This window comes from Hemibagrus wyckioides, linkage group LG15 (genome assembly GCF_019097595.1).
Source record: "Hemibagrus wyckioides isolate EC202008001 linkage group LG15, SWU_Hwy_1.0, whole genome shotgun sequence".
Taxonomy (NCBI): Eukaryota; Metazoa; Chordata; class Actinopteri; order Siluriformes; family Bagridae; genus Hemibagrus; species Hemibagrus wyckioides.
In genome coordinates this window covers 16,803,360-16,820,000 of record NC_080724.1, presented here as the reverse complement: position 1 = coordinate 16,820,000, position 16,641 = coordinate 16,803,360, and the positions used below count along the sequence as shown (strand labels likewise).

Genomic DNA, 16,641 nt, shown 5'->3' with positions numbered 1-16,641 from the left:
CCACTCTGCCTTCACAGACCTGTTCTCTCTGACCTTTCGAAGTCAGAAAATAGACGTTCAGAGCATTCAATAAAAAAAAAAGAGGTCACCAGCGCGAGTATCCACATTCTCCTCTGCTGAAGCTGACCGACCGACTGACCGAGCATGATTCAGATACAAATTACACATTTTTTTTTATTTTTATTTTATTTTTATTTTCTAAAGCAGCATGATTTAGATACGAATAACACATTTTTTAAAAATTTATTTATTTATTTTCTATAGCAGCATGATTCAGATACAAATTACACATTTCTTTATTTTATTTTTTATTTTATTTTATTTTCTATAGCAGCATGATCCAGATACAAATGACACTTTTTTTTAATTTTTTTTAAAAAATGTTTTAATGTTGTGTAGCATCATGATTCAGATACGAATAACACATTTTTAATTTTATTTTTATTTTATTTTCTATAGCAGCATGATTCAGATGTGAATAACACTTGATTTTATTTTATTTTATTTTATTTCCTATAGCAGCATAATTCAGATACGAATAACAAATATTTTTCATTTTATTTTCTATAGCAGCATAATTCAGATATGAATAACACATTTTTGAATTTATTTTATTTCATATTATTAATTAATTTATTTTTTAATATAGCAGCATGATTCAGATATGAATAACTATTTTTTTTATTTTTTTTATTTTATTTATTCATTTATTTTGATTTTCTATAGCAGCATGATTCAGATATGAACACATTTATTTTTATTTTTATTTTTTTCTATATCAGTATGATTCAGAAACGAATAACACATTTTTTAAATTTAATTTAATTTAATTTTATTTTATAATACAGCACGATTCAGATACAATTTTTTTTTTTTTTGTGGTGACAGCATATGCAGACTCTGATTTTTATTTGTGTAAAAGTTTCCTGTGAGGAAATTTCTCTCATTAAAAGTCTCCAGTGCCAGCATTTTGTCACACTTTCAGACACTGTCTCAAAGTCTTTTAATGTGACAAGCGACATTTTTTTTAGATTAATTAATTAATTTTTTATTTAAAAGAGAGATAAAACAGGCCTTCGAGGGATCGTCTGCTATGATATCCATTTATGATCGCTTTTATTCTTTTAGAACATCCAATATAGGATGTTCTAAAAGAATAAAAGCGATCATAAATGGATAAAAATAAATAAATTGTGAGGTGTCGTTAATACAGAATTGACTCATTGGCACATTGCTGTGGTGTAGAAGGAATAAAACGCTATGGGATGCGTTGTTGGTGTTCTGTCTGTTCTTGTTTGTACACACACACACACACACACACACACACACACACGCTCAGTCAGGTGTCGTCTCTCTTCATCGTTCCCAGGAGGGTCTGTGCGCCTGCTAAAGGTCAGTTCAACAGGAAAAGATGTCATAATTAGAAGGATGTTTAGCCTTGTTCTTTTAAACCATTAAAAACACCATTTAGTGGCTCAGCCAGTTAGCAGATGGAAGGAATTTTAATTTAATCAAAACCCTCTGTCTTTTTCTTTTTCCTTTTCTTTTTCTTTCTTTCTTTTTTTTTGGAAACAAGCTCTCGCTGCAGTGAAGGCTTGCTAGACAGCATCTCCGTTACGGAGTCGTCCAGTTAATTAATATTGAAAGTCAGCTATCCTCTCTTCCCTTCTCCCCGCCCCCTAACACCCCCCCCCCTTCCTTCAAGCCCCCCTCCTCCCTCTCTGACTCTCCTTTAACCTTTGTTTTGGAGGAATTTGAGACCTCACTAACACAATTGTACCTGTCTCTATTAGCCTTTTATTATATCAAGGCTGCTTCTGCACAAATGTACAGGGCAATTTGGAATGAATTGATTCACACCGAGTCTGGATAGCAAGAGCTGATAACGATTTCCTTTTAGCTTCCCTTATCGTTTCCTTTTAGCTCTGCTCGTGGACACCCCCCCCTCCCCCAATCTAACCGGCGGCTCTGGTGTCCTTTTTGAACCAGACGTAATCGCTGACCTAAGCTTACATCCCATACATCAAGACCACCTTCTCATATCAGGTTTCTTATTTTTATTACTTTACATTTAAACAGATATAGTGAAAGAGCACGTATATATGTACAGTATATACGTGTGTGTGTGTGTGCGCGAGTGTGCGTGTGTGTTTCATTTTGTTCTACAGTTGTGTACTTTTTATTTCCTCTTCATTTCCTCCTCTACTTTTTTCATCTTTACATTTTTAATTTTTATATATTTTTTTGTTCTGTGCATTTTATTTAAAGACATTTTTATTACTTTTTTTTATATCTAATATATATATATATATATATATATATATATATATATATATATATATATATATATATATATATATATATATATATATATGTGAGAATAAATAATGTTTTTATTATAGTTATTATATGAATAAATAACAATGTTAGTATTATTATTATTATTAAAATTGTAATATAATATATTGCAGTGCATCGTAATAATAAATATCAATAATAAATAAATAAATATAATCAATAGTAAATAATATTTTTGCAATTGTTATTTTTAATAATTTTATTGTTTTTATATTTTAACTGTTTTTTCTATTTTTATATTGTGTATTTCATTACATTATTTTTAAAAAATGTATTAATGATGAAACACTTTGGGCTGCTACATGTATGAAAGGTGCAAATAAATAATAATAATAATAATAATAATAAGCAAATAAAAACAATAATGATAATAGTTCTGCTTTTTCTGCTTAAATCAGTAACCTCTTTTAATTTATAAAAGCTGGTGCAATCGCTACTTTTCAAAATCTTTTCCTAGTTAAGTTAATTATTATTTATTTATTTATTTATTTATTTATTCATTTATTCATTTATTTGTTTATTTGTTTATTTGTTTATTTATTTATTATTTCTTAAACGTCAGTTGTCATCTCCGCTCAGCTTGCTCATTCTTGCTCCAGAAGAACACTCTAACTCCTTAACAGGAAGTTGTTCCTTTTCCTCTGTGGTAGTTAGATGGCAGCATTTCTAAACAAAACGGCCCTTTTCCCAAGTTTAGAAATGACTTTAGAGTTTGTACGCTCAAACGGCTAAACTTTAAATGCCATCTCCAAAGAGAGGAAGTTCTAAAATAAAGTCATGGAAACTTCATGAAATTTACATGTTTCAGTCACACGCTGAAACCGTGTACTGCAGCAGACGCCAGCTTAAAGTATTCAGAAATATATATATAAAATACATATATAAAATATACAAAAATATACATACATATATATATATATATATATATATAAACACACTTATTTACTGGCCCAGTTCCAGCTGGGATTTTTCAGGGTTTTAGGGTTTTTCTAGATTTTATTGTTTTGTTTGTTTCATGTCACGTGGACCAGTGACTCCACATTTTGTGTTATTAAATAAAATTTTTTAAATTATTTTATATTTTTAAAATAAACTCACTACTTGTTTTAAATGGTTTTACATTTTACTTGGTTCTCCAAACTCCTTATTTAATCCGTCCTTTTTTACATAACACAAAGCCTGGTGTAAATGTTTATTTGATGACTTTTGCGTTATTCATTTAAAAAAGAAAGAGATATTTTAGATTTTAAAGTGTTACTTTCCCAACACAACATGTTGCTCGTCAGTAAAGAAAGTAAGAGATGTTGACTTTGACTTTCAGTTGATTTCTGGTCACTTCTTTGCTAAGAATAGGGTTTTTTTTTTTATGTAGAAATGTTTTGTTCCATTATTTTCTGAAGGAATTTCAGCATGTTTCCATTAGACCTTTGTGTAGTACTGTGTCTAATAATAACGATATAACACTTAGCATAACACTGGATTTAAATAATAATAGTAATAATAATAATAATACATCACTGTGTTTATGTGGATGTTTTTGATTAATAATAATAGTAAAAAAATACATTAGTCTTTATTTAGATGTATTTAGATGGACACTGTATGGTTTATAATAATAATAATAGTAAAAAAATAAATTAGTGTTTAGGTGTATTTAGAGGAACATTGTATGTTTTATAGTAATAATAATAATAATAATAATAATAATAATAAATCACTGTTTATGTAGATGTATTTTGATTAACACTGTATATGATTTAAAATAATAATAATGGAAAGAAAATAAATTAGTGTTGGTTTAGATGTATTTGGATGAACACTGTTTAATAATAATAATAGTAAAAAATAAATTAGTGTTTAAGCGTATTTAGAGGAACAGTGTATGTTTTATAATAGTAATAATAATAATAATGATAGGAAAGAAAATAATAAATTAGTGTTTATTTAGATGTATTTAGATGAACACTACATATGTCTTATAATAATAATAATAATCATTAGTGCCTTTCTGTATATTTACTTGAATTTTTAGTCAAAAAGTGCTTTATGCTGATGAACATTAAGAAATGCAATGCCGAAGATGTTGATGATAAATAATTTTTAAAAAATGAAAACTGGACAAACAATAACAATCAGTGATGCCTATGAGCACAGGGATATTTTAAAATGTAAAACAATTGCAGCAAAACAAAGAATCCCAAAAAAAGGTAAATGGTGATGATATGGGTACAATAAAAATAGAATTGAAAGTAATAACATTGTAATAAAGCAATCCACAATAAGCAGCAGGTTTGTTGTAAAGGACACGTGTCTCAGAGGTGGACAAATCTGAGATTTATCAGTATCTGTATAGGATGAATATGGGTTTCTAATAATGTAATGTCATAATATGTGGCTAGTTAGTTAGCTAGTTAAGTGCATTAGTACAGATTCAGTAGCGCATCATGTTTGTAACCTTGACCCCAAAACATTTTTGGCTGCAAGCTGCAGTGCGGCTCTCGTGTCATGTCTCTGCACGCTAATTAACCAGATCGGGTGATGCGTGGGGATTTTGGAAACTAGCGTCAAGCGCATCACATGACCACAAAGTGTTTGAACTGTAGAAACAAAATAAAAGCTTTTGCATGTCGTTAAGAAGCAGTGCGAACTAGTATCATGAATCAAAACAACTATCCCAGCTTTGTGTTATATCTGAAAGTATGCAGTACTCTTCAGATTCGCAGCTATACTAAGTGTGAAAAAGCTCCTTCAGACCTCTGGACGCTCAGCGGTGAGGTCACATCTCAATCCTCAATCCCCAATATGATGTAGTGTACACCGTCAATAAATAAGTTGATTTTATGTAAAAGCACCAGAACGGGCGTGTAAAAGAAACACGGGAGAGCGCGGCAGGTCAGATGTCATTAGGATGAGGGATAACGCTTCTTCCTCCGAATTTAAGGGAAGCGTGAGGGGGGGAAAGTGCTCTATTAAAGCCTTGTCCAATCCAAACTCAATAAGATGGCTGTATGATTTGTGAGACTTGCTCCAGTCATCAGGCTCACCGTGGCAGCGCTGTCTCCAGGCATGCCGCTTAAACGCTGCTCGGCCTCTGTGATTGAGTTTTCGCCACTTTTTAAGTTGCGTCCTGACACTTGATCATTTATCTCATTTGTAAAGATTATTGGTTAGAACACAGAGCACTTTCAGTGCATTAGCAATTTTAGCCTTACAAGAAACACTAGAAAATAATGGTTATTAACAAAGAGTATTTACTGGTATTCAGCAAAGCAACATGCAGCCACCTTTTTAATTTAGGTTAATATTTGGCCTGCCAAAGCAAATGTGCCTTGTACTGACTTAGAGTGATGCAGCTCTCTGGCTTAAAAGCACAATTGTGTGCTACTACCTTACACTACAGCGAGGGTGATCTATACGTCAATAACTAGACAAGACTAAAATCTGCGCAATGTGGTTATAATTGATTGAGATGTCTGAGTGGAACTTGCATAAAGCAGCTATGTCATCTGCAAAGAAAAGCACTTTTCTTCTCCCTGTAGATCACACGCAACACTCGGGGAAAAATAAGTGGACATCTGCCTTATTTGTAATCCCACTTCGAGGTTCATCTCTTAAGCGAGCGTTTGCAAGGACGTCAGGAAGCGTCCGGCAGCGGAAGCCGTAAAAGCGGGCGTAGACCTCACGACGTTTCCGCTGACCTGAGAGCAATCAGAAGGGAAGTGATGGTTTGTAACTGTGTTAGAGAAAAATATGAAATGATTTAGGGCATGTTGTTTTTTTTCGCGATAAGATATCAGATACTTTATTAATTACAGGTGGGACTTTGTAAGAAAGAGTGTTCTGGTAACAGGACAAAAGACAATAGACAATATAACGAGAGGCTATTATACAAATTTGAAAAATCTACAGAATATATATATATATATATATGTGTGTGTGTATATGTATATGTATAATATATACAGTAGATTCATGTACATGTTGTAACAGCGTGAGACACAAATGTCTTCAGTGATTCAGCTAAGAAGTTTTTTGTACACTTTAGACCGAACAGGAACTCATGGATATTATTTATTTATTATGTATATTTTTTATATATTGTATTTCCTCATAGATGGCACCCCCCCTCCCCAAATACTGATACTGAAACTCGTGTTTTTCCTAAAAGCTTCAAAACATCTTTTTTTAATGTTTTATTAAACCTGAAGCAATTCAGTGTTTCCTGAAAACAATCATCTCAAGTTTAAATGTTGTACAATCGATCCTTAAAAAAAAAAAAAAAAAAAGACGTACCTATCAAGTGTCTTTATTTGTAAATATTTTCAATTATGGAAAAACATATTTTTTTTCCCCAAAACTTTTTTTTGTTTTGTTTTTCAGGACCTGAAATTTGATCTGATATTTATTCATATATTTATTTATTTTCAATTAATTAATTAATTTATTTGGTTATTTATTCGTTTATTTATTCATTCATTCCTTTATGTAGTTATTTATTTATTCATTCATTCAGTCCTTTATTTATTTATTTATTTATTATTATTTTTAAAAATTTATTTATTCATTCTTTCTCTTGTTCGTCGGTGTAGGTATCGGAGTATCGGCTCTGTGCCATGGGAAAACCCGTCACATAACGAAAATTTAGATATAACGTTATGTCATTTTTAAAAACCCCCGCAAGTGATAGTGGAAACTTCTTTTCAGATATTTAACCTGATTTGTTTATACCACCACCTCCTCCTCCTCCTCATCATCATCATCATCATCATCCTTGTCATCGTTGCAGTCGCTCGACTGATCTGTGTTCAACCTTTAGGAGATAATCTCTGATTCATTCGGTCGGTTTTGTTCTGGTGACTAGAATTTCTTGTTCTGAATGTTTTTTAGGTCACTCAAAGGTTGAACGTGTGTTATAAGGTTGACGTGACGGGAGAATCACAGCCGGAATCTGACTACAAGCTGAACTGTTCAGGCTGGGGTGCGTTTAGTTTGGGAGTGTAGATCAACAACACAACACAGCACAATACAATACAATACAATTCAACACAATACAATACAATACAATACAATACAACACAATACAGTACAATTCAACACAATACAACACAACACAACACCATACAACACAACACAACACAGTACAACACAGCACAATACAATACAATACAACACAATACAACACAATACAACACAATACAATACAATACAACACAATACAATACAACACAACACAACACAATTCAACACAACACAATACAACACAACACAATACAATTCAACACAACACAATACAATACAATTCAACACAACACAATACAACACAACACAATACAATACAATTCAACACAATACAATACAATACAATACAACACAATACAATACAACACAATACAACACAACACAATACAATACAACACCATACAACACAATACAACACAATACAACACAATTCAACACAACACAATACAACACAACACCATACAACACCATACAACACAACACCATACAATACAATACAATACAATACAACACAACACCATACAACACAACACAATACAATACAATACAACACAACACCATACAACACAACACCATACAACACAACACCATACAACACAACACCATACAATACAATACAATACAACACAACACCATACAACACCATACAACACAACACCATACAACACAACACCATACAACACAACACAATACAATACAATACAACACAACACCATACAACATAACACAACACAATACAATACAATACAACACAATACAATACAACACAACACAACACAACACAACACAACACAATACAACACAATACAATACAATACAATACAACACAACACCATACAACACCATACAACACAACACCATACAACACAACACAATACAATACAATACAACACAACACCATACAACACAATACAACACAACACAATACAATTCAACACAACACAACACCATACAACACAATACAACACAACACCATACAACACAACACCATACAACACAATACAACACAACACAATACAATACAATTCAACACAACACAACACCATACAACACAATACAACACAACACCATACAACACAACACCATACAACACAACACCATACAACACAACACCATACAACACAATACAACACAACACCATACAACACAACACCATACAACACAACACCATACAACACAATACAACACAACACAATACAACACAACACCATACAACACAATACAACACAACACCATACAACACAACACCATACAACACAACACCATACAACACAATACAACACAACACAATACAACACAACACCATACAACACAACACCATACAACACAACACCATACAACACAATACAACACAACACAATACAACACAACACCATACAACACAATACAATACAACACAATACAATACAATACAATACAACACAACACAACACAACACAATACAATACAATACAATACAATACAACACAATACAATACAACACAACACCATACAACACAATACAACACAATTCAATACAATACAACACAACACAATACAACACAACACCATACAACACAACACAACACAACACAATACAACACAATTCAATACAATACAACACAACACAATACAACACAACACCATACAACACAACACAACACCATACAACACAACACAATACAATACAATACAATACAATACAATACAATACAACACAACACAATACAATACAATTCAATACAACACAATTCAATACAATACAACACAACACCATACAACACAACACAATACAATACAACACAATACAACACAACACAATACAATACAATACAATACAACACAACACCATACAACACAATACAACACAATACAACACAATACAATACAATACAATACAATACAACACAACACCATACAACACAATACAACACAACACAATACAACACAACACCATACAACACAATACAACACAATACAACACAACACCATACAACACAACACAATACAACACAACACCATACAACACAATACAACACAACACCATACAACACAATACAACACAACACAATACAACACAACACCATACAACACAATACAACACAATACAACACAACACCATACAACACCATACAACACAATACAACACAACACCATACAACACCATACAACACAACACAATACAACACAACACCATACAATACAATACAACACAACACAATACAACACAATACAATACAACACAATACAACACAACACCATACAACACCATACAACACAACACAATACAACACAACACCATACAATACAATACAACACAACACAATACAACACAATACAACACAACATGGTGGCTGTGAGGGGAGAGCTCACTGGAGGTGTTTATACGTCTGGAGGCAGCGTGGCCGAGGCGAGTGTGTGTATGTTTGTAACGTCTCTGTACACACTGTGACCTCTGCAGGTCAAAACAAGGTGAGAAAGCAGTCTGAACAGAAACACTCCTCAGCTGTTGTCCTGAGAATGAGATCGAAATGTCAAAGTGAATTTATACAACATTAAAAAACTTTTGGTAATTTCCCAGAATTCAGCCCCAGTGAAGGGTTTCCCAGTTCAATACACACAGACTTCAATTAAGAAATTAAATCATTTTACAACAGCTACTCTCTCTCTCTCTCTCTCTCTCTTTCTTTCTTCCTCTCCCCCTTTCTTTTCCTCCCTCTCTCTCTTTCTTGCTCTCTTGCTCTCTCTTTCTTTCTTTCTTGCCCCCCCACCTTTCTTTCTTTCTTTCTTTCTTTCTTGCCCCCCCACCTTTCTTTCTTTCTTTCTTTCTTTCTTTCTTTTTTCCCCTTTTTTATCCATCTCTCTCTCTCTCTCTTTCTTTTTTCTGTTCTCTCTCTCTCCACCTTTCTTTCTCTGCCTTTCTTTCTTCCTTCCTTCTACTCTCTCTCTCTCTCTCTCTGTTTTTTTTCTATATCTCTTTTTTTCTTTCTCTGCCTTTCTTTCTTTCTCCCTCTCTTTTCCTTTTTCTATCTTCTGTGTCTCTCTCCACCTTTCTTTCTTTCTTTCTTTCTTTCTTTCTTTCTGTCTTTCTATCTCCATATCTCTCTCTCTCTCTCCTTTGTGAGGTTTCCCTTTTGAATCATTTCAGTCTTCATTTCACATTTGAAACCTCTTTGAAGTTGATCTTTTGAATGCACACGCTTCTCTCTTTGTGTTTTTCCTGCAACGGTTCTTCTCGAACCTGCTTTCTTTTTTCTTTTTCTTCTTTTTTTTGTAAATCACGCTCTGTGTAATCCGCTGTCAGGTTTCAGGTGACTGTGTTTAACAGGCTCGCACCTCGCAGAGAGTTTGTCAAAGAACGCCCGATTAAGTTACATGCAGTCAGATGTGGGGCTTAAAGAAAAGCCAAGAGGAATTTTTGTATGTTTTATTTTTCATTTTACATGAGAAAAGTTGTGATGGATAAACACTCATTTACTGCAGCCTTCTGTGGTTATTATTTGCCTTGCTGTATGAGATCTTGTCTAACGGACATCTTCATGTCAGATGAAAGGAAGAAAAAAAATGACTACATTGTGCTCACGTCATTATTTAACCACAATTTGGGCTAAAGACTTCTGTAGAACAGTAGTAATGTTATTCTGAAGGGCTTGACACGATTCCCCTGGGTCCTAATACACCCCATGTAAACGGAATCCTGGGTTATCTTGTTTCACGTTTCACACTTCTCCTACTTCACCCGGGATTAACGCTTAATCCTGCACATTCCTAACCTTGACCTTTCACAGTACGTTCTTAAACCCTGGCTTAACCTTCTTATTTGCAGAACTGGAGAAATGAAGCACTTGTCGTCTTTAAATGACGGCATCTTTCACATCAGTGAAGTGGTTAGACTAGCGTTGGGTTATTGATCCGAAAGGTTGCGAGTTCGAATCCCAGGTCCACCAAGTTGCCACTGCTGAGCCTTTGAGCAAGGCCCTTAACCCTCAGTTGCTTAGTGGTATAAATAAAATAAGTGTAATTCAGAATCATTCAGCACCTGAGTAGTCATTATCATCATCTTTTTCTGGCCGGTTTAAGTTTGCTGTGCAGCTTCCTGTTGATCAGTCACTTGCTTAAATACTCCGACCGGATCATCCAGTCTGGACCCTCTGAACACTTTTCTGACTGGAACTGTAACCGTAAATCTCTTGTTTTCCTTCATCATTTGACATTCATTTGTATTATCCAACTTTTGTTCACACAATACACAGTTTTCGTGACTGTAGCAGGCACGTGATATGAGGTACACACTCTTTAGTGCCTGTTGCTGAGCGTCTAACAATCTAACGCCGCAAACGTTTCACACCCTACACATTTGCCACCGCAGGTCAGAGGTTCACACTGCTTCAAAGATGGGTTTCATAACCCCGGGTAAAAAGCCGTGCTAACTTCGCTTCTAAATTACCAGTGTGTGAGCTCAGTGTGAAAGGACCTTTAGAGAAAAAATGGAGAGGAAGTGGAGTTTGGAGCTGGGTGAAGGAGCTCATATTAATTGTTCGTTTGTTCAAAAGTTTTGTTTCAGGTTTTGTTGTTGTCCCGATGGTGGATTTTAGACGAACGTCATAGCAGTTATCACACTGATGGAGAAAAAAAAACACCCAAAAACCTCTACCAGAACTTTGTCATCAGCTGTCTTTAGTCGCGGTGGCTCTGTCTGGTGCAGATGTCATGCAGTGCGTTTTATAAAAGCCTCAAAATGTCGTGACTTAGGAAACCATAAAGCCAAGTTTAGACACGCAGTTCCTGTTCTCACAATTTCTCACAATATTTCTGCTGTGTAACAAACAAAAAAAAAAACCCCGACAGCGAATTTGATCATTTCTTAATGATCATCATCAGTAAACTATCCCAAATTTTTGGGAATTTAGCGTGACTTGATAAACATAAAGCGGTTATATATGATATTTCTACTTCTCTGAAGTCGAAATATCGGAGTTAGTTTCGCATTAATGAACTTTCTGCAATTATCATGAGATGGAGGAAGGGGGCGGGGCTTCCTGAAAGTGTCAGTTAATGAAGGAGAGTTCAGTACATCTACGCTGATCGTTCCAGAAACACATCACATCGAATTCGCTTGTCTGGGAATAACATAACGATGATATTGTAACAATATCGTCATCACGCACGCACCTACGTTTTGTGTAAATGAGCGAGATTAAGTTTTCAAAGAGACAGTGACACTTATAGTTCAGGAAACACAAATTTTTAAAAAATTATCCCTGATATTCAACCTTGTGACACAAAAATGCATTAAATATATATTTAACCGAATTAGGTCTAACTATTTTGCTTACGGCCCCAAAGCGCAAAAATCAAGCTCTGCTCCCGTAGCGTAAATTAAAACCGAAATCAATATTAGGGCTTTTGATGGGGAAACCGCGTCCCCGCCTCGCTGTGTCTTTATTTGTTTTTGAAGAGTTATGTTCATGGCTCGCCTCGCCTCGCCTTCGCCGTCCTACGTCGTCCTCGGCCCTATTTTCAAAATGCAATTCTTTTGGATTGAAACAGGTCTTTAGTATATGCAATGCATTACCTAAAATGAATTACCACAGACAGTGTGCTCAATCACTTTTTATCTTTTGCCCGCTTAAAGAAAAAGAAGAGTAATCAAAACCTTTCAACCTATTAGAGGGATGACTTTTACAATTGAATCACGGGGACCACAGGTGCGATAACGAGAGCGCTCGGCTCGGAGCTGGAGTGTGCGCTTCCACCTTCCTCCAGATGTTATTTCATGTTTATCTGTTCTTTAAAAGCTGCACTCCGGAGGGCCCCCCGCCTCTGCCCCCCACTTCAAATTCGTGTCGTAATGGCGTTTAAGGAAGGAGGCGGTTTTTTTAATTCTTGCAGAAAGCATGCTAAAGTGGCAAATTAAGGGGCATCTCGAAGGAAAACAGGATGGAATCGATCAACACCCCACTGCACTTACAAGTACATATGTCCTGATATTTAATTTTCTAGTGCATTAACACATGGTCATTACAACATGCAGCCTCAGTTATTTAATCATAATGCATTTTCTTCTTAAAGAATCGCTGAAGTTTTCAGGCAGGTATTCAGCAGTTATTAGATACAGATGAGCACTTCAGCATTAAGTATAGATTTTCAGTCCCTGCTCACTTAAGGCTTGGAGTTTGTCTTAAAGAGGATAATGGCAAATTAAAGTCCATACCCCATTTATTCAGCAAACCTTGATGGGATAATTTTATAACTGCTGATTCACTCGTTTCCTAGATTTATCTCTAAAGTGGTTTGGTGGTCTAGCCTCCATATACTTACTGTGCAGGCGAGTTTCTCTAAGGTTCCTGCTCTTGGCTGATGATATACCGCGGAGCAGGAGACGTGCACAGTAATTGCCCATGGAAGAATTATTCCACCTCTTATTTGTAATGAGCTTTTGAGCGTGCCATTTGCTGAAGACTAGTGCAGGTTACTTGACACTTATGATTTTTTTTTTTTTGGTTTCTTTCCTTCACAGGTCGCTACAGCGGTGAAGTTCTTGCAGAACCCCAAAGTTCGTCAGAGTCCCTTGGCTACCAGAAAAGCGTTCTTAAAGAAAAAAGGTGAGTGGTAATAATACAGGAGGGATGAGAGTCCGTAGACACGTGGATGAAAATGCTGATCGTCTGAGGTCACTTGCTTTTAGCGAGGTTGGGGGTGGAGGACAGGGTGAAAGGTCAGCATCATAGCTGCAGGCCCTGATGGGTCAAGTAGGGTTCGATTATTTTTTCTTTTCTTTTTTTTTTTCCCCCTTTTCATAGACCTCAACCCTGTCTGCGAGGTGGATAAATGACCTACCAGTTGTGACGCATCTTTGGGATGCAGAAAATTAATATTGACAAACTCTCCTGTACTTTCAGTGCAATTGTCAATTATGCAGCCTGCCGGCATTTTAAGGCTTTTACTTAATTTAGCTGTTATCATAAATATTAAAGGCCTTGGAATCCTTCGGAACATTTTATCGACCATAAGATTAGTGTGGTGTGAGCAGAAATTTGCATTCACTCTAAATTCAGGGCTGTTTATCAATATGCGCGTGTGATGTATGCCACACAATGCATCAAACCGTGATTCATTAATCTGCTTTCCGAATTAAAACAGGAGACATGACACTAATTGTGCCTTGACAGGTTTTTAGAATTTTAAGAACGATTACACAAAATAAAAGAAAACGCCTGCCGCTCTTTAGAGATGTGCATTATGCAACAAAAAGGGACTCATTGCATTTCCTTTATAGGAAATATTAATCATCGCGGTATTATCGTTATGACTCTCCTTGCACAAAAGCCACTAGCTGACTCTTATACACCGCACACTTTACAGTGGGTTTTTTTTTTTTGCACAAAAACTGCACTTAATTACACACATGCACTTTATTCATAACGGATAATCATCTTATATCCATCCCACCGTATTTCATCACTGACTGTATTGTTTCATATGCTGCATTTTTAGATATTCTGTCTGTTTATTTTTTCCACTGCACAGCTAATGTCACTTTATTTCATTAGCTACTTTACCTTGCACAGCTTCTTCCACTTTATCTTATTTTATTTGACCTTTTTTAAAATGTTTTATCTTATTCTACTTTGTTGTCTTGTATTCCAATTAATGTTTGATTACATTTTTTTTATACAGTCGTACCAGATATCATTGTATATGTGAGCGGTGAAAATAGGATTAAATAAAATTTAATTTATTACATTTAATCAATGAATAAATTGATAAAAAACAAATAAACACAACTGCAAATAAATAAATAAATATTTTTTTTATTTTTTTTTTTTATTTGTTTAATATATTCTTTGTAACTATATGACCAACTTTGGTATTATACAGAATATATAAAACATGATGGAATAGGGGAATAATGAACAATCATGTGGAGAAGCAGCGTTCCAAGAGTGTATGTTCGCTATAAGTACAGCAGAGACATTTCACTGTTTCTATCACTCTTGTCCTTGTCCATCACATAAATTTCCAGTTTGGTCCCAAAAAAACCGTAACTCCAGAAACGTTAGCAACAATAAATATGTGATTCACAAATAGAACTTTTAGATGAAGATATAAGGGATGAAGCAAAGGGAATTTCATCGGATGCACCTTTAACAGGAAATCAACAAAGCAGTGAGGGTTTTAACAAGCAGCATAGAGTTTGAATAGAGTTTTTCGTTTGCGGGATTTCTATTTATTATTTTTTTTGCACTAAACAAAACACTGTTTTCTTAAAAGCACCATCACAGTCGCCATTGTGCTGATGTTCAATACCGCACTCTTGTTCATGCGACATCGCTTCATCAATGAATATCCATTTGTGCAATTTTGATTCTGACCAACGAGATTCCAAAAGTTAAAAGCGCTGTGGTGTAAATTATATTAAAACATGTGATGAGACCGGAAATACAGAAAAAGGCATTCCACTCGTTTGGGTTAAGTTTTTAGTTTCTCATATTTCATGCTTTTGCTTGTAGTGTTGTTGTAAAATGTTTTCTTTGGCATTAAACTAGCAGTGTGTACACACAAGAGACATTTATCCCCCACATCTAATCATGGCATCAGGCTTTATGTTTCTTGTTCCATCATAGATTAGAGCATCTTCCTGAAATCATTCTTCCTTTCATTTCCTCCCATACATTCTTTTTGTGTGTGTGACTAATTAATCCAGAAAGCACTGAGATTTGGACTCGGTCAGTTCCAGAAGGCTTAAAAGCTGGACATGCAGACGAGTTAACATGAGACTAAATCTATATTCGCAGCCTGGTCTTGTTCACATCATGAAGCTATTATGACTACCTAGTGCCTTTAGAATTTCCCCCTCATCAGTGCACCTCTTTAGCAGCAGGTCGGCTTTATTTATAATTCATAGCTCGCTCTTGCTGCTTGCATAAACTTCCTACTGAATGATGACTTCTTAATTTCCTTCTGTTTTCAAATCCAACATTTTTTTTTCTTCTTCAACTAGTCACTTCCATTTGTTGTGTTTATAGAGCGGATCTAGATCATAATATCGCGAAGAAATGACCGGACCTGACGACCTTTACTCATTTTAATATCGGTGTACGCTGCCACAAGAAAGCCTTTCGCAGAATATGCCCAAAAAAATTTATTTTCCCCAACCAAAATGGCGGATAGAGGCGGATCTGATTGTATAGGTATTCTGAACTCTCAGATATTATTAACTGACACTTCCTGGAAGCCCTGCCCCCTTCCCCCCATTCCACATTAATAATATTTCACCCGGTG

General features: G+C 35.0%; 1 protein-coding gene across 1 annotated transcript in view; it reads left to right on the top strand.

The window, feature by feature from the left end:
• The window catches only part of pex14 (peroxisomal biogenesis factor 14), a 94,741-nt gene that overhangs the window by 29,844 nt on the left and 48,256 nt on the right, over positions 1-16,641 (top strand). Inside the window, exon 3 of the mRNA XM_058410142.1 lies at positions 13,877-13,961. Coding sequence (XP_058266125.1) covers positions 13,877-13,961 — 85 coding nt within the window. The remainder of the gene's footprint in view (positions 1-13,876; positions 13,962-16,641) is intronic.